Below are 20125 nucleotides of genomic sequence, written 5' to 3' on the forward strand. Positions count from 1 at the left end.
ATCTATCTATCTATCTATCTATCTATCTATCTATCTATCTATCTATCTATCTATCTATCTATCTATCTATCTATCTACATAACAGATATGTTGTTTGATATATAAATACCCTCACCGGTCACTTTGTTAGATACACCTTACCGGATTGGACCCCTTTTTGCTCTCAGAACTGCCTTAATCCCTCGTGGCATCGATTTAACAGGGTACTGTAAATATTCCTCTGGGATTTTTGTCCAGGGCAACTCAGTGGCGCAGTAGGTAGTGCTGTCACCTCACAGCAAGGTCGCTGGTTCGAGCCTTGGCTGGGTCAGTGGACTTTTCTGTGTGGAGTTTGCATGTTCTCCCTGCGTTCATGTGGGTTTCCTCCGGGTGCTCCGGTTTCCCCCACAGTCCAAAGACATGCGGTACAGGTGAATTGGGTAAGCTAAATTGTTCGTAGTGAATAAGTCTATATGGATGTTTCCCAGGGGTGGGTTGCAGCTGGAAGGGCATCCACTGTGTAAGAAGCATAAGCTAGATAAGTTGGCGGTTGATTCTGCTGTGATGACCCCAGATTTTTAAAGGGACTAAGCCGAAAAGAAAATGAATAAATGACTTTGGTCCGTATTGACATGACAGCATCACGCAGTTGCTGCAGATTTGCCGGCTGCACATCCATGACGCAAATCTCTGTTCCACCACATCCCAAAGGTGCTCTATTGGATTGATCTCTGGTGAGTGTGGAGGCCATTTGAGTACAGTGAACTGATTATCATGGTCAATAAACCAGTCTGAGATGATTCGCGCTTATGACATTGTGCGTGCTGCTGGAAGTAGCCATCAGAAGATGGTTACACTGTGGTCATAAAGGGATGGACATGGTCAGCAACAATACTCTGGTAGGCTGTGGCATTGACACGATGCTCAATTGGTACTAATGGACCCAAAGTGTGCCAAGAAAATATCCGCCACACCATTACACCACCATCACCAGCCTGAACAGTTGATGGACAGATACATGCTTTCATGTTGTTGACGCCTAATTCTGACCCTACCATCCAAATATCGCAGCAGGAATCGAGACTCATCAGACCACGCTTCTATTGTCCAATTTTGGTGTGCCTGTGCGAATTGTAGCCTCAGTTTCCTGTTCGTCGCTGACAGGAATGGCACCCGGTGTGGTCTTCTGCTGCTGTAGCCCATCCACCTTAAGGTTTGGATGTGTTGTGTGTTCAGAATTGCTCTTCTGCATTTCTCGGTTGTAAAGAGTGATTATTTGAGTTACTGTTGTCTTTCTATCAGCTGAAACCAGTCTGGCCATTCTCCTCTGACCTCCGGCAACAACAAGGCATTTGGGCCCACAAAACCTCCACTCACTAGATATTTTCTATTTTTCAGACCATTCTCTGTAAACCCTAGAGATGGAAATGAACCCTATATGTTAGTAGATAAGTATAGTATATACAGAGTACAAACATTTTGTGTGTGCAAATCATCTCTCTCTCTCTCTCTCTACTATTATGTACTAACAAAAAAAACAAAACAAATAAAACTGAATAAAACCACACAATTTAAATTGAGATTTATATGTCATTAAATGTTTCTGTAATCTGTATTCTTTGACATGATGTGGAACATGCATAATGAAACACGGACACAGTGCTTGATATTGTAATCAATCAATATTTGCTTTATTGAGAAACTAGGAGACATTCTTGTTCAACAAGAAGAGCATTGCAAACGTTTTATTTCACTGAACTCACCAAACTCGCGTTAACTCAAGTTTTATTAGTCACAGCTTTCAAACCATGATGGTACGCCATGTCTGCTCCTGAAGTCAAGCTGAAAGAGATTTTATTTGAACATGCAGCAGTGTGCGGTACATGCAGGGTCACTGCCAATGAGAACTTGACAATAACAACACAACACAAAAAAAAGATGTGGAATTCTGTGCAAAACGACATAACATTACAATCCTGTTACTGAATTGCTCTTGAACCCAAGACGGCTGGGCAAGAGCATCAGGCATTTGGCTAAATGAATCTCGAAGACATAATTATATTGTGTCTGTATACAGTTCCTCCATTGCCCTAAAGTACTCCCACAACTAAAAGACCCCTGAAGCAAGGAAGCAAGGCAATGACACATAAAAAAGTAAGCTAAAATCTTGACAAACAACACACACAGTATACACTCATTATAAGCACCATAAATTTAACATCTATGCTGTAGATTCAACCATCCCATTTTAACATCCCATACAAACGTCACTATATATATATATATATATATAATACAACAAACTAATATGAAGTAATAATACACATTAATAATATTATTATAAAAGAGTCGAGCGATCAAAGAGCCCTTGCAAAGTGATAATGTTAAGACTTTATCGTATAATTCTTTTAAAACAATGACCCTTATACACCTAAAACTGAAAGTTCTGTCATCATTTAAGCACCATTCACTTGTCAAAAACCTGTTTGAGTTTTCTGTTGAACACAAAAGATGATATTTTGAAAATTGTAGAAAACCGGTAACCGGTAACCATTGACTTACATGGTCTATGTTTTTCCTACTAGACGTCAATGGTTACAGGTTTCTAACATTCTTCAAAATATCTTTTTTTTTTTTTAGCTCAACAGAAAAAAAGAAACTCCAAAAGGTTTGGAAGCACTTGAGAGTGCTTAAATAGTGAGTAAATTTTCCTTTTGAGTGAATGATTCCTTTAAGTGTTTTTTTTTTTTTTTTTTTTTGAGTTTGCCAATACTTATTTTTATGGTAACACTTTACTATAAAGTTCATTAGTTAATGCATTTACTAACATAAATTAATCCAGAACAACACATGTAAAGCATTTATTAATCCTAATTGAACATTTACTAATGCATTTTTAACATCCAAGTCCATGCTTGTTAACATTAGTTAATGCACCGTGAGTTAACATGAACTAATAATAAACTACTGTATTTTCATTAACTATTGTTAACTAACATGAATACATACAGTAGTAAATGTATTGTTCATTGTTTGTTCATCTTAGTAAATGCATAAATTAACATTAACTAATGAACCTTATTGTAAAGTGTGACCATTTTTATTGCTTTGTCCTTTTTTTTTTTTTTTTTTTGTAGCCTTAAAAATACAAAATTCTAAAGGTACACAATGCTTTTCACACTGTGCTTAGCATCGGTTTATTGTCATTCTAATCACCATACTTTAAACCCTTGGTAAATAAACATTTCACAAGTAATTTAGAAGCAGGTGAGCACTGCTTTTTACCTGAAATTATTAAACTCTGCAATGGATTAGTCCTAGCATCACTTTTGCACTCTCAATCCCACATTAAGGCTTTTTACACTTGAACTAGTTAACCCTGGATATATGTAAACCCCGGGTCAAGAAAAAACTTATTTATCTTGCTTCACTTTTCACACTGTTATAATAAACCTTAAGATAATATTAAATCCCGATTATTTATATGACGATTCAAACTGCACTGTCCTGAAAATAATACTTCTCAAAAATATTCTTAAAGTTAGGTTTTGTGGTTCTTTCCACTGTGGCGACCCCTGGTAAATCAGGGACAAAGCTTTAAAAAAATGAATGAATGAAGTTGATTTATGCAACAATGTCATCATTGGTTTCCCAAAGGACCTTTCAGTCAATGGTTTGTCAAAATACCATTTATTTTCTAATATATATATATAGTGTTTCGTGTCATAGAAAAGATTAATTAAACTGTTGGTCTCTTTATTTTCAAATAAGTACACTTGCAAATCTTTTGGCCTCCATATTTGCGGTACTCTTTGACTGGAAAAATTAAGCACAAAAGCTGAATATACTGTATATTGTCCAAATCACTGTTAAATGAGACACATGTTTGGCTGCCGGTTGTTTCGAGACAAAACATTTTAATACTGCATTGTTTTAAAGCTCCGCAATGCAGGGTTAACAGCACAAAAGAGGCGCTGATGCTGCACCGTCTCATAATCCAGGATAAAAAGCAGTGCCAAGTCTGATTGTAAATCACAAGAGGAATATTTCTCTCCCTTCATGTAAGCGAATTGCATGTTCCATTCATCCAGTCAGTGAATGCTAATACTGTATGCCTGCAAGGATGTTAACCTGGGGGTTTCAAATTATACAGTGTGAAAGCTATACCCAGGATTAAATTTAACACAGGGTTAAAGAGATAGTTTACTTGAAAAAAGACAATTTACTCATTATTTAATCTCCCTCAAATGGTTCCAAAAATGTATGAGTTTCTCTTTTCTGTTAGACACAAAAGATGATATTTTGAATTATAGAAACTAGTAACCACTGACTTCTATAGCAGGAAAACAAATAGAATGGAAGTCAGTTGTTACTGGCTTCCAACATTTTTCTAAATATCTTCATTGTGTTCAAGCGAATGAGTAAATGATGACAAAGTTTTAATTCTGAGGGAACTATACATACTAGTTCAAGAGAAAAGCCTTGGTAAAAACTATGTGAAATCTCTTTGTTGACACGGTTTTGGTCCTCATACTAATTTGTGTCTGATTTATTTCAATTCCAGCATTAATATTTATTCACAAATCAATCATCCTCTATTTTTTATAGTTTCCAAACTGAATGGCCAGTCGGTCAGCAACACAGCGGAAGGTGGCAGGCTGCACTTCCCAATAGTTCACCGGGTTTCCGTAGAGGCTGATGCCATGGTAGAAGTTCCTTTTCATGCCAAAACCTTGAGGGCAGAAGTCATTGACATCCACTTGACTGATGTTGTTGGAATGAAGGTAAGCCACCTGTAAATAAAGCAAACAAAAAATCAATAACTGCCCATGTGCGAACGGGATTCTTTTTGTTCAGCGGCTTGATATCTGGCACCTGCAGGTACTTCATGTCTGGCAGGCCCTTCGGGACGCGGGTCAGACGGTTGTTTTCCAAATGCAACTCCCTCAGATTAGAGACGTATGATAGGCTGCCATTCTCAATCATGCGGATCTGGTTGAAACCCAGACCCAATCTGGCAAACAAGGACAAACACAACAATGAATAAGCAAAAGACAAAAGACAGGCTGCACACGTTGTGACAGACATCTAGTGAGGTGGAAACACAATAGACTGGAAAAACTGTGAACAGGCACTGGGTCAAATGAGGCCTGCAGGACAAACTGCTCGAAAAAAGAAATCCAGCACATGCAGGATCTTTTATTTTCAACAGGTTTTGCGTGACACAAATTCCAGGGTTATTCTTCACTGAAAAAAAGTCACAGTTTTCTTTGCTTTGTATATTGGGTTTCGATTTCTGTGTTGGTTTCAAAAGCACATGTGTTTTTTTATTTTAATAATATTTTTATATAGTTTTTGTCTCATATATTCCAAGTAAGATTCAGGAGTAATTTAATTACTGTATAATTCAACATCACAAAATGCAGAATGAAATTACATTGCATCTGTATATTCGGTACACGCACAAATAAATGGATTCTGGGCTATAAAGCCAGTGTTATGTTGCCAAAAACATAGTGGGCTTCAGACTCTTATGCTATGCTTGTCGGATGTGAAAGTCTGATTGACTTTGATCTTTGTAGATTTTAATAGGAGTAAGACTGAAATAATTCTGTTCAGCCCGTCAAACTCTTCTGGAGCCCCGATAGTTTTTCTATAAAGCCCTGGGTAAAAAATCTGGGTGTTATTCTGGAAGATGGCTTGAGCATTGACAAACGGATAAATGCAGTGGTTAAATCCTGCTTCTTTCAGCTACGACTCATAAAAACTGTTAAATCTATTCGATCTAGAAATTTTTTTTTAAAAATAATTCAATTATTACCACTATGTTAGACTATTGTAACTCACTATTCTGTGGGATTAGTCAGAAAAAAATCCTGTTTACAATGAGTTCAAAATGCTGCTGCAAGGCTTTTAGCAGGTACCAAGAAACTTGAGCACATTACCTCAGTTTTACGCTCGTTGCACCGGTTGCCCGAGTCACTTTTAAAATTCTTCTTCTGGTTTTTTAATCTCTAAATGGTCTGGCACCTTCTTGTCTGTCAGACATGTTGATTGAGCATCAGCCTGGTTGGATTCTTCGGTCATCTAACCAGAGATTGTTATGCATCCCTAAGTCGAGGCTTATTCTGTGCCTGATTACTGTGCCTTCGCAATAGCTGGTCCTATAGGTTGTGGAATGCTCTGCCCCTCGGTAAAATTGTCTGTTTTAGCTATTATTTTATAATTTTATATTTTTCTTTGTTGTGATGTGTATTGTGCAGCACATTGGTCAACCTCTGGTTGTGTTTAATAGTGCTATATGAACAAAATTGACATTGATAAAAATTGCCAAGAATACATTTTATGAGACAATAATTTTCTTTTATGCCAAAAATCATTTGTAAATTAAGTAGAGCTTGTGTTCTATAAAGAAATTTGGTAAATTTCCAACTCTAAGTATATGGAAACTCAATTTTTGATTAGTAATGCACACTGCTAAGCACTTCATTTAGTCAACTTTAAAGGCAAATTTCTCAATATTTACATTTCTATTGAACCCTCAGATTTCAGATTTTAAAATAGTTCCATCTCAGCCAAATATTTTCCTATCCAAACAAACCAAACATCACATCAGCAGAAAAGTATTTTTACAGTCAATTTTTCTGTGAAAGTATGTATGTAAAATCTTATATTGTTGTCATTGCCGTATTCTAGGCTAAAAGATGGAACCATTCTAAAAGATGTAAAAAACACACAGGGACTGCCAGCCAGTATTGAAGAAAACACGACACAGCGAGTTGTAACAGGGTGTTACAATTAAGCACACTTTGTTTAACACCAATTAAACAGACAAAATCAATTTTGAATTTTAAGTGTAATGATGAGAACGTTTTAATTAAAAATGTTTTAATAGAAGATATATTTTTAATAGATTTTTTTATTGCTAATAATACAAATAAATGCATTGTATAATAATAGAAAATAATGCAAATACATCCAAATGAGTTTATCCAAAAGATAAATAAATAAACATGCTGTACTATGTAGAATAAAATAATTGAGTTAAGTATTGAGGGAATATACTATTTAAAATAAACTGAATGTGGTAAATTTGACTATATAAGCACGTGTTACAACCAACCCTCTGCTTTTTAATGCAGCTCTTTATTTAAACAAAAGAGTTTTCACGAAACAGATTTTGAGGTGGCTGTTATGCACTGTATGGCTATCTGTGTTAACCTAGGACATTTAAATATAACTTTATTACATATAAGAGTTTCATATAAAGCAAATGCTGTGTCAAACTGAAAATATCATAAGCATGCTCTATTTTTATCCCCACATAATTTAGCTTTTATACACCAGGTGGCGCTGTTGCTTTATAGAGAGCCTGACAGGAAAAAAAAAAGCAAGCTGTATGTTTAGAGAAATGAGGTGCCTCACCTGTACAGGTGTTTGTAGCGTCTCAAGTCCTCCAGTTCAATGGCTTGGATCTGGTTGTTGTCCAAGTGGAGCTCATGAAGACTGTCAGGGAGATCTAAGAGAGGGACATTCATCATTAGATAATTGGAAGTAGCACCACGTCTCTGCTCTTAATATGATATTAAAACACGCAAATTGTGATTTATTACAGATCATATAAAACTCATTCAAGTGAGAAATTACATAGTGCTATCCAAAAAATAATTTCTGAAAAGTCTTTTAGCTGACAAACTTTCAGTATTAAATGACATTAAAGTGATGATTCACCCAAAATTAAAACGTGCAGTTTATTTGAGATGGGTCTGGATGCAGACCTGGTGCATTGCAATCTGAGCTGCATCCAATGCTTCTTAATGCGCTCACCTAACCCTACCCCTCACAGTGACATCACTCACCTCCATTGAGTGCATTGTGTCTGACATTGCATCGCTGAGTGATGCAATTTCAGCTTGCATCATAAAGGCTGCATCCAGATACTATTGGTTTATTTACTCACTCTTAGACCATTTGTAATGTAGGTGACTTTTATTTGTCAGTAGAACATTACAGTACATTTTTAGCCGAAACCAAGGTCAATGATTACTGACACTATGAGAGTCAAAACAAACCCATATACAGGCATTACAAAATTATTACTAGTGGCTGCTGATGATGCATTGAGGTTTTATTAAGCAAAATACCCAGTCAGTGCAACATTATAACATTATAACCTTATAAAAACAGTCCTGAGCATGTTTATTACAGTTTGGAGATTGGTTTTCTTGTTGTGCAGCATCCACACTCCAGACTGTCATGAACATGCTCAGAACCGTTTGCTGAGGCTGTGGATACAAGCTTTTACATGTAACTTATAAATACTCCTGCTGTCCCCTCTGCATGAGTTTTTTTTTATTTGACCGACAATTAGAACATTCATTCGTTCGTTCGTTCGTTCGTTCGTTCGTTCGTTCGTTCATTCATTCATTCATTCATTCATTCATTTTTTCATTCATTCATTCATTCATTTTCTTTTTGGCTTAGTCCCTTAATTAAACAGGGGTTGCCACAGTGGAAAGAACTGCCAACTATCCAGCAAATGTTTTATGCAGCTGATGCCCTTCTAGCTGTAACCCATCACTGGGAAACACCCACACACACTCATTCACACATATACACTATGGTCAGTTTTAGCTTACCCAATTAATCTATAGCGCATGTCTTTGAACTTGTGGGGGAAACCGGAAAACCCGGAGGAAACCCGCGCCAACATGGAGAGAACATGCAAACTCTAAACAGAAATGCCAACTGACCCAGCCGAGGCTTGAACCTTGAGTCTGCAGCCAGACCCCTGTCTCCCATAACATTTTCGCTAAATTATAATTAAACTTGACAAGACTGACAGAGATGTATTGTGCATTGTATTTTTTGCTATTTCTGCAGAGAATTTTGGCATAAATCTGCAATTTCTGCAGAATTATTTTGGGAGTATCATAACTAAAACCTTAATATGTGAAATAAAAAATACACCTTGTATTTAATAACTTGTATTTAATGTTTACAATGCAAATCCAATTAGATTCACTTTATTTGGTAAACAAAGCAAGTCTCTCATATAATATCTCTACAAAAAGACAGAAAATATTACTTTACAAACTGTATTGTACATAAATCAGATGAACATTTTCATATTAGTCAATAATATTACTGTAATTAATTAAAAAACGTAATAAATTTAGATTTACACAAATTTGCTCAAGTAAATAAACAGAATTTATGATGGGCTAAAAATCTGTGAAAAATCTGTGTAATTCTGTCCACACAGATTCCGTGTGGGCCTACTCATGAGTCACACAGCAGTCTGTTTTGTTTTCTGATAAGCCTATATTTCATCAGATGAAATATATTCACATGAAAACAGGGAAAGAATGATGTTTGACGTTCATGGTACACCAATTTTCATATACTGATCTTTTTTTTAGCTTGATATGTTTTTTTCAGGCGAAGCAGTGGCACAGTAGGTTGTGCTGTCATCTCACAGCAAGAAGGTCGCTGAGTCGCTGGTTCGAGCCTCGGCTCAGTTGGCGTTTCTGTGTAGAGTTTGCATGTTCTCCCTGCGTTCACGTGGGTTTCCTCCGGGTGCTCCGGTTTCCCCCACAGTCCAAAGACATGCGGTACAGGTGAATTGGGTAAGCTAAATTGTCCGTTAGTGTATGAGTGTGAATGTGTATTTGGATGTTTCCCAGAGAGGGGTTGCGGCTGGAAGGGCATCCGCTGCGTAAAAACTTCATTCATACATTTATGCCGCTGTGGCGACCCCGGATTAATAAAGGGTCTAAGCCAACTAGAAAATGAATGAATGAATGTTTTTTCAATCTCAAACTGATGGTAGCTGTTGACCTACAATTTCACATTTTCCAAAGACCACAGATTCATAAAAAAAGCTAAAAAAAACACATCTTCACATCTACACATTTTTTGTTTGACCTATGCCTTTAGTTATTATTGCAAAAATCACCTTTCGGTATTCCAGTGAGTTTGGCCTCAGAGACGCGCAGGTAGTTGAGTTTCAGGCCTTTAAAAGCGCCAGGCTCAAAGCCACTGTTCTGAATAGGGTTTCCGCCCATCTCTATAAGAAGCATTCAACATCAGACAGAATATCCCATCACAAAAACCAGCAGGCTCCATCTAAAAAAGGAAATGGTTTGGTCAGATTGTAACCTCTATACCACATAATGGCGAGCGTGCATACAAACCAATGCAGTTCATGCTGCCCAGACCAGAAAACGTTCCTTCTGCAACCTTCTTAATACGGTTGTCATGAATGCGCAGCTCCACCAGAGATGGGGGAAGGTTTTTGGGTACCACTGTCAGGAGGTTATGGGAAAAATAAAGCTTTTTCAGATGTCGGAGGGGTGTGAAGACTCGTGGGTGGACTTTGGAGATCTTGTTGTTGACCAGTGACAGGGCCTGACGGGAAACAGGAAAAGACACTAACATTTGGAAACTCATAAAGAAATGATTAATAATAGCTCGACTGTGCGAATTAAATATGTACACACAATCAAACGGCTTATAAATGATGTTTTAACTTGATGTCTTGTTTCTTTTTTTTTTCCTTTTGCAGGCCATGTCAAATATTGTGTTTGGTGAGAGAGGCTGAATAAATATTAGGGATAAATATTGGGGATAATATGAGTTCTAAGAAAGGAACTAAAACATTCAGTTTGGCACCGGCGTGTGTTTCCAGAACTACAGGAACATTCTTCTTCAGAGACTCGAACTGTTTGAACATCCTGTCGGGCTGTTTCGCACAGTGCCAAACGTAAAGTAAAGCTCATGGCGAATGCCAGACCAATTTTTCAGGAGTTAGCCAAAACACGCTTTAAAGAAGCCTGTCTCGGTAATTCTTATGTAAAATAAAACTTGTAAATATTAATGTTAAGATGAATGTACAGCCAAATCATGTCCATGTTCATCAGCCAATAAAGACTCAAGCTGTAAAACTGGCACGCATCAACAGACAGCAAAGGAAATCATCCATAAGGTTATAAAACGATAAACTGTCTCTTGAATAATCAGTCACAGATTTATGAAACTATTTTAGTGGCACTGTACTTTACATTCAGAGTCATCTATCTTCATTCTCCCATTTATCTTACAATTAACAAATTCATTACTTTTCTTTAAGTGACCTTCTCTGATTTATGTTTCTTGAGTCAATATAAATGTCTTACGTAGAGGTTTGTGAGCCCTTTGAAGTCGTTCTCCTTCAGTTCTGTGATGCAGTTGTTCTGTAGGTCCAGGAGTTTGGTGTCTCTGGGAATCTCCTTGGGCACTGCGATTAAACCTAAACAGGAAGATGAAATGTTTACATGCTAATGTAAAGCTTTTAGAAAATACAGATTTGTGTACAAGTCTCCGAACAGAGAGACCCTTAGCTCGACATCTGGTCTGGATTTCTCCTAAAGACTGAATCTGAAAAAATAACTGAACTAAACGGTGTACACAACTATAAATCTTAACCAATAAAGAGTGTTTATGACAAGATATTTAATCACACATGAGTTCCTTTGGCCATTTGTGCTTAATGGTCATTGACTATGTTCAAATTATGAGTTCTTATGAAAACATTACAGAAAATAATCTATTACATCTGAAGGACAATGTTTTGTCAATGTTAACTTCTTGATGACATTATAAGTGAACATCAGAGAGCACTACAACCTTGTAAAAAGGCAGTTCATGACCTCTTTAATCACACTAATACTACTCGACCAAAGTGAGCTTGTGCTCACTCAAGTGTATGAATTAGCTCTTTGACATTGTTCTGATTGGCTGGAGTACCTGTCTCACGTCAGCAAGTTCTAAGCGTGAACACGCTCGGCAATTTTTCTTCTGCGTTCACACAGCACAACATTCTGGCAAATTACCGGTAATGTTACAACTTCTTTTTCCGGGAAATTGCTGGAATGAATTTAACGTTTTTTTTAAAAAGGGCCTGTTCACACATACAAATGCGTAGTAATGTATGTGGTAAAGGTCTGTATGTGTGAAAGGGGCTATTGTTAATGTATTTGCACATGTGCATTAGCTGCAGGTGTATCTTTATATTAGTGTGACCTAAAGATGTTCGGTCAAAACTTTTAAAACCATTTGAGTTCTTTTGCTAATCATTGACTACATCACAAAACTCCAAGACAACCACATCTAGAGCACAAATCCAGTATTGTGTTTTAGCGATGCAGAGTTCAAAACTCTAAATCAGGCCAATGATTCATGATGATTTCCAGCAGAGCCCAATAATTTACACTAGGCTGGGTTCAACCTCTACAACCATTTATAATGCTCTTCACAACCACAACTGCCATGCTGTCTTGCTTCACTCTGAAGTAAAAAATTATTATTTCATTAAAAAATCATTCATTAAAGGAATGATTGCATTTATTAATGAAAACTATAGTTCATTATGTGATTGATTTGTTATTTTATCTAACAAATGATACAGAATTTATATTTTAATTTAGGCATTAAATAGAACAGCTTTAACAGTATTATTAACAACAAAGAGGTCCAAACAAGATCAAATATTACATAACAACAGCACCAAAGCCTTACGCGCAGCACACTTTATTTTAAAACTGAATTTTGAAGAATTCAAATCATTTATGAGGTGCATTGTGTAACCCATTAGTTCTATGTTTCCAGCATGCAGGCAGGCACACTAATAAGGGCTTTTGTTAGCACACCTCTTAACACTGGACCAACCAGAATTATGTACTGTAGCTACTAGATTGGCCATTTCAGTCATTCTGTGACTGTTCTCACACTGTAAAAAATGCAGTGAATTCATTAAGGTTCTCCCAACACAAATCAATTAAGCTAACTTAAATTTAAGTCGATTGAACATAAAACAATTCAGTTGTCCCAGACAAATCTCAAGAATTGTTGTTTTGGCTCATTTTAAATTAGTAGTTTGCACAAGCAGTGAAAACATTTTTTGAATGCATACAAGACGTCATATTGTCTCTTCACATTTAAATTCAAAGTTTCTTTTGAGATTTTAAAATTAAGCTTTGAGAGTCTGTCCTACATTTTAAAGTCATTATACAATCTTTTGGGTAATATAGCCTATAATGATGTAAAAGTCACTAGATTGCCTGCAAAGGTACTTTTCTCCAACACAGGTTCTTTATCAATATGGCAAACTTAAGTCGCAGTGAGGAGTTGACCACGACAACAGGGTTTGAGTTCATAAAAGAACGGTTCCAGAAAGCAGGTAAAACAAAAACAAAAGGCAAAAAATTAAATAAAGAATTAAATAACAGGGTGAGAACATGGTAAGATCAAAAAATCTGGCAAAAAAGCAGGTGACCCTAAAGACTTTTATTTTTCTGGATTGCTTTAAAAAACACTGTGGGTTGAGTTTGGGGAAAGTGGTTGGCAGGTCAATCTGTGCTTTTGAAAATACTATCGGTTGGGTTTAGGAAAGGAGGCGGTTGGGGTATCCGGGAATTCAGTCGGTCAATCATCAACAGCAGTGGCAAGAAGATCAGGCATCAATGAACTCGCAAGCAAAATTTGAGATCTGAAAAAGTGTACACAGCACACTCTGATGGATTTATGTGAGGAGAGCAGGTGCAAATGGAACTCCCAAGAGAAATCTGAGATCTGAACAAGTGTACACAGCAACTTCTGGTGGATTCGTGAAAACAAAAACTGCAAAACAACATACCTCCTGGGACATATTTCATGCTCTCCAGAAATATATACAGGAGAACGTATCCATAATGTGCCTGGGTTGCTTTTTTTTAGTGCACTGAATATGTTGTTTTGAAAGACATGTTTAAAGTTTGTGCTATCAGAAAGTTTCTAGTCAACAGAGGTGTGCATGTTCAAAGACAAGGGTCAATTTGACTGTTATTGTCATTCAAAACTCTTTTGTGTTTTGTAATTTTAATAAAATAACAAATATTAGAAAGAAAAATGCACACGTTATTTAAATACAAAATTTAAAAGTCTAAATAACTGACTCTGTAGTTCTAGTGCTAATGCCAGGTGAGTGATGTTTACCAGCTTTTACTAGCTGACCTTGGGATACACTTGCTTACTCCTATCCGGGTCACGCCACTAATATAACCTCTGTGGATGTACTCGTCCCTTTCCAATTGGATTCTGACATGGAAAGCTGGCACACTAACATGGACTCTAAAGTCTGCAGCCTCCAGCATCAATCACGTGTACACCTCTTGAGGCCTGGGGAGTGAGGTTTTATCCAGACAGTTTCTCCTAAATGCCCATTACACTTGCATCACCACAAAAACAAAGTTAATTTTCATGCATTTCAAGCCAAGATCCAGTTTCCTTTTTTCTTCTTTCAAGCCATTTGGCCACCTGCTACTCAAACTAACAAGCACACAGTGACTTTACCCAAAAAAACCAAACCCCCTAGAGTAAATCTGGGTTTCAACGGCTGCCCAGAACATCACAGACCCCAACCACAGATTTGCAATCCTAATAGTAAATGTTTTATGATGAAGGCACATGACCACCTAAATATATACATAATTCTGAACATCTGTTATGAATATACATCACCATCAATTCAATTACAGCCTACATCATGGAATAACTTCCAGATTTGTAAAAAAAAAATTTTAAAAATTAGAGAGCGGAGTGGACGGATCAATGTGTTACAAGGAAATCTTCATCACAGTGGGAGGAAGCATAAGGAATCGCCAAAACCAAGGGCTGTATTTTCCGATTTTATATCAAATCCACAAGCATAAACAAAGATGCTATGACATTTACAAAAACAAAAACACTTGCAAGGACCAAAACACATGGCATAGAGCATTCATGCACATATGCAAACACATTTAGACACGCACAAACAAAAAAGGAATGCATATAATTAAAATAATAAGCTCAGAATTCCTACATTATTGTTGCTTCTGTCAGTTCAATGGCTGTAAATGTTCTGTGAGGATCATAACTTGGACAAACTTGGCTGGAGAAAGAAAGAATGTCAGGATTCATAAGCATGAGTACAGACTACAGCGGCACTTTAGTAGCTGCTTTTGGTGCCATGTAAAAAAAATTTTAATAAAAATCTACAGTAACCCGCCAATTGTTGTCTGGAATATAACGCTTCAACCAAATTCTTAAGCCTTCATCTAGCCCAGGTCTTCTCACTTTCCCACATACTTTTCCCACTGCTGTTTGAGTGTACACACAAGCAATGTGGTTGGTTGGTTTGTTTTGTGTTTATACAATTCTTTTATATGTTTGCTCGTTCACAGATTACTGAAAAGCCTAATTATTTTGCATGACAAATGTTCCTACATAATGAGGTTAAAGGGTTTCTAAGAGATACGTTAGAAGTAATACTTATCATTTCATTGTAATTCTGTTGTTTCATACACATGGAAAAGAAAGTGAGAGCATCTTGAAGCAATAGCAATGAAATGAAGTGACCCCAGTCAAAGCTCTCCATTTTTAGGCCCAAATGACCACTTTGTTGGATGTTCTGCTGACAGGACGTATCTCAAAACTATTTCCAGCCATTTTAAAAAAAACCATCTCATCAAAGACTTTCAAACCTTCCCTTTCTATCTCTAACACTGTCTTCCCATAAAACATCCTGTGTGTGTGTCATAAAAACAACACAGAACCACTCCTACAGTTCAACAGGAAATTGCACGGGTTTCTTTTTTCATTGTTTCCAATTTAGGCTCCAGTTTTCTTTGAGACTTCGAGTTGGTTATTTTTGCCTGATTGAAAGTGAGTTGTCTACAATATGGAACTGAACCTAACTACAGGTCTTCAGTCTAGCTTTGAATCTGTTCATTTGGATAATTAATTGTATAGTAAATGTAAATATCATTAATGATAAAAGCCCACGCTCTATCTCTCCAATAAAAAAGGTTACCATAAACATCACTGCACAATGCTAATGAACATGCACAATATACTGACACTGAGCAGAAGAAATGGTCCCACTTTATACTGTATTAAAGGAGAAAATTAAGCACTCAGTCAAGTTTACATTATATTGGTTTTGTCATATCCTGTTTTGTCATGTGATCTTTCCCCATGTTTTCATTCTCCATGTGTGTTTGTTTTTATCATGTGACTCCTTTGTTCCAGTTCCCGCCATTTGGTAATGCTCATTATTTCCACTTGTGTCTCACAACTGTATACAATCAGTTCCATCAGCCTCTGTGTATTTATATCCCTTAGTTTGGTTTAGTCTTTGTCCGGTATTCTCTCAGTTGTGTCTTGTCGTCACCCCTTGTCGTTCCTGTGTCTCCTGTTTTATTGATGTCCTTCCAAGTGATTGTTTGCAAATAAATCTACATGTTTTGGTAAATCCTGCAATCTTTTTTGCCTTCCTGAGTGAGTCAAGGCATTACATAATAGCGAAGCTGAAATACAGAACAGTACAGCGTGGTCTACTCTATTCCAAGATGGTGGCACCCTAGGTCTAAACGCTATAGTAAAACATGCCGTTTTCTGCTAAATGGTACATTAATCGAGTTTGTTTAATATATTTTCATTAAAAAGGGATCCAATGTACAAAATAATGTAAACTTGACTGAGTGCTTCATTTCCCCTTTAAGTTGCCTTAACTATTAATTACTTTACATCAAAATATAAATACAGATACTCCAACAGAGTTGCCGAAGTCATAGACGGCAGGCGGCCAAACAACATAAACAGTAAACAAAACAAGGAGTCAGAAACATGGCAAGACAACACAGGAAATGCTAAGGTTATGCTCACTAGAGATACAAGACTCAGCATTGGATATTAGAGTGTGTGGTGTATATATAGTCCCAATAAGTATTAATGACAAGCTTCATCTGTGTGTGTGTGTGTGTGTGTGTGTGTGTGTGTGTGTGTGTGTGTGTGTGTGTGTGTGTGTGTGTGTGTGTGTGTGTGTGTGTGTGTGTGTGTAATCAAACGGTGATCAGAAACTGGTGTGTGAGTGCAGTGCGTGATGTGATATGTAGCTCAGTAGAATAGCAGGGAGTGTTCTCCAGAAGCCTGCAAGGGCAACACTGCTGGTGATCGTAGCATTAATTACACATGCAATTACACATGCAGGCATCAATCATATATACTATGCAAAATCATATAGTAATACAAAAAGTACATTGTAACAAATGATACATTTTAGTGTAAGTACAAATTAGATAAGGTTAAAGGTTCAAGTCTACCTTAGAATTTAAAAAAAATGCACCATAATGGGCCTGGAGCTCCACGATCAGAGGCAGGAGTGGGCGTAGCCAGCAGAGCAGGGGAGAAGGAGGGGAGTAAACAACTGTTTTAAGCCGACTCACAAAATGAAAAACAAACTGTGAAAAGACACATGATTTTATAGTTTACAAAGTTATAATGCAAAGAAATAAACAGTAATTTAATGCTCTGCTACATACGTTATTCGTAATTTCATACACACAATCACAATTTATACAATTGTAAAGATAATCGTGTTTATATAAACAATAAGGGCTCTATTTTGATGGTCCATGCGCAAAACGCAGGGCGTAAATGCTTTCAGGGCGTGTCAGGACGCGTTTTTGCTAATTTAAGGACGGGAAATCTGCCTTGCACTTCGGCGCATGGTCTAAAAGGGTTGAGTTTAATTTCTTAATGAGTTATAGGTGAGAATAAACCAATTATAGTCTCATCTCCCATTACCTTTAAGAGTCAGCTGCGTCGTGCCAAGAGCGCATTCGCTATTTACAGGATGTAAAGTAAGTCTAAGTGGAAAAAATGAGCATTTCACTTGTAAACAGTTAACAGTTAACAGTTTTTTTTAAAAGAAAACTGTTAAACAGAGCATCTACTGCATGAGAATGCTTTCACTTTCGCTCTTGGATAGGGAAACCTTTACGCACAGACATCAATAAGTCTATAAATAAATACTTTTGTTTGTTAAGCGCAAATATTTGTTTCAAAACTATTTCTAAATTCAGTTCTAATGTCCAGCAAACAAATAAATTAATAATAATAGCAAAACATGCTCAAAAACCTGAGTTATATCCTAAAACACATGATTTGCCCCATATGGTCTAAAACCTGACAGGTGGGCAAATCTAAGCTTGTTTTTAATTAAACAGATATAAATATGGATATAACAAATAATACTGCGAATAATAATAACATTATACAAAAGCAAATTGTTATGAATGAACTTAAAAAGCCACCCGAGATGAAGAAGACATAAAAGCAGTGTTTTTTTATATTTATGTAGGCTAGAAAATAATATGTTTTGTAATATTTCAATCCTTTATATTTATATTCTATATCTATTCTTATTATATCTTATATATATCCTTAATATTTACATTTTTTCATATGTAAAGATATTTGCCTATTGCTCTCTTGTGCGTATTAAGCAGTGCGTAAGCGAGGCGCAACTCTGCGCCGGAGTTTAGACCGGGTTAGTTTTGGTCTAATGAAAAATCTATTATAGTTTTTCAAAATAGCAACGCGCCAGCAGTCCGCCTCAGAACGCCTTCCTTTTTAGACCAGAACGCCTATGGGCGCAAAAATGAGCGCTAATGCATTTGCTATTTAAACAGTGTAGCGCAACGCCTCAAAATGACTCTTGCGCCAAGCTGAAACTACCAAAAGACTACTGCGTCACGCCTTGCGCCACACTGCGCCGGGTGTATGATAGGGCCCTAAATGAGGACTTGTCCCTAAATATCCGGGTCTGAATGCAGACTCAGTGAAGCAGGTCTCTTGCCCTGTCTATTTAAACCATTAGCCCTGCTGGTAATTTGGGGGATTTAGGCAAACACAGCAGCATGGCGAAGTGTCGAAATGTGAACAAACTCCTGATATAAGACAAAGTCCGCCATTCTCCAATTCTCATACTGCTCTCCCGACAAAAATGCTTGCTGCACACAAACAACTTTGCTGTATCGGCACTGACAGCATCGCAGGGAAAAACATGCAACAAATCCCGTAGATCATTGAAACAAACACATAAGACCTTTCATGAAAGGCTAAATACTGTGTGCTGTGGGTCCGTGGACGCGGTTTCACCCAGTCTTCAAGGTAGGATCTCACAGCTTGGCACTGGCAGGCCTGCCTTGCCTTCGGAAAGCACGCGCAGTCATGAATAATTAAGAAGCCGGCTCTTCTCATATAAGAAAACTCAGCTATGAATAATAATGAGAAACCGTCATCTATGCACTCGCAGTTTTGCGCTACGTCATCGATTTTGATTCTGCCACAAAAATTATTTTAAACCTGGAAGATGAAATCAGTTGACAAAAGCTCAAAATTATTCAGTTTTTCCCACAAAATAAAGCTAACAGGTGCTAACATTGTCTTAACTGATGCTCAACACACACAAATCTGTTAAAATCTCAAAAAAAAGTTTCGTGAACCTTTAATATAAACTGGGACTGTCAGAAACTTTGTTGTCTGTTTTTGTGTTGTGAAGATGAATGAAGTTCTCAGTGGTTTGGAACAACATGAGGGCGAGCAATTACAAACCTCATCAAAATTTTTAGGTGAACTAAAAATGTACATGTGTGTGAACAGCCCTTGTGAGGAATGAATGGATGAATGGATGAATAGACAGATTGAATACTCACTTAGGTCTGAACATTGCACTATGTTGACTTGACAATGGCATCCAAAGGGACATATAAACACATCTGGTGGCAGTTCCTCCGAAGCTGAACCCTCTTCATCTCTCATCATTACTGTTGTCGAATCTCCTGCTTCTCCGTCCATTGCAAAGTCCCAGAATCCTCTCTGCTCAAAGGGCAGAGCCATTGAGGGAGCAGTGAGGCTGCAGACACTGAGTAGCAGCAGCAGGAGAGAGCGGCAGGAGAACATCACTGACATACACAGACTTACACACACTGACCTGGAAAACATGGAGACAAAAACAGAAGACACAATCAAATCAAAGATGATAATGATGAAAAATTCTACAGTAAACGTACAACAAAAACTGAGACCATAATGACTAAATATTCAAATTACTTTCAGAATTATTATTTCAGCTGCTACTGTGAATGGCATTATAAACCAGACTCCATACTGTAGATGTCAAAACATCTGTCTTTGCTTGCAATAAACAAAGCAATATCATCCAGTTGTGTGGATTTTGGTTTCAATTATTTTTCTAGTCTTGGCCTTTTAATTCTTTAATAATTAAAAAACATTGTCCATT

At 37.1% G+C, this 20125-nt stretch overlaps 1 protein-coding gene and 1 long non-coding RNA gene across 2 annotated transcripts in view; one reads left to right on the forward strand and one right to left on the reverse strand.

The window, feature by feature from the left end:
- Positions 1-3093: 3093 nt before the first annotated feature.
- The window catches only part of bgnb (biglycan b), a 37302-nt gene continuing 20270 nt past the window's right edge, over positions 3094-20125 (reverse strand). The window contains exons 2-8 of the mRNA NM_001001825.2: positions 19539-19816; positions 11157-11269; positions 10176-10389; positions 9938-10048; positions 7405-7498; positions 4855-4993; positions 3094-4772 (exon numbers count right to left, since the gene is read on the reverse strand). Of these exons, the coding sequence (NP_001001825.2) occupies positions 4575-4772; positions 4855-4993; positions 7405-7498; positions 9938-10048; positions 10176-10389; positions 11157-11269; positions 19539-19794 (1125 nt within the window). The 5' untranslated portion in view covers positions 19795-19816 and the 3' untranslated portion in view covers positions 3094-4574. The remainder of the gene's footprint in view (positions 4773-4854; positions 4994-7404; positions 7499-9937; positions 10049-10175; positions 10390-11156; positions 11270-19538; positions 19817-20125) is intronic.
- Positions 6904-16012, forward strand: LOC147831283 (uncharacterized). Its single transcript, XR_015523472.1, has 3 exons — positions 6904-8481; positions 9752-12079; positions 12170-16012. It is a non-coding gene; the product is annotated as an uncharacterized LOC147831283 (long non-coding RNA).

Source organism: Danio rerio, chromosome 23 (genome assembly GCF_052040795.2).
Source record: "Danio rerio strain M-AB ecotype USA chromosome 23, GRCz13ab, whole genome shotgun sequence".
Lineage (NCBI taxonomy): Eukaryota > Metazoa > Chordata > Actinopteri > Cypriniformes > Danionidae > Danio > Danio rerio.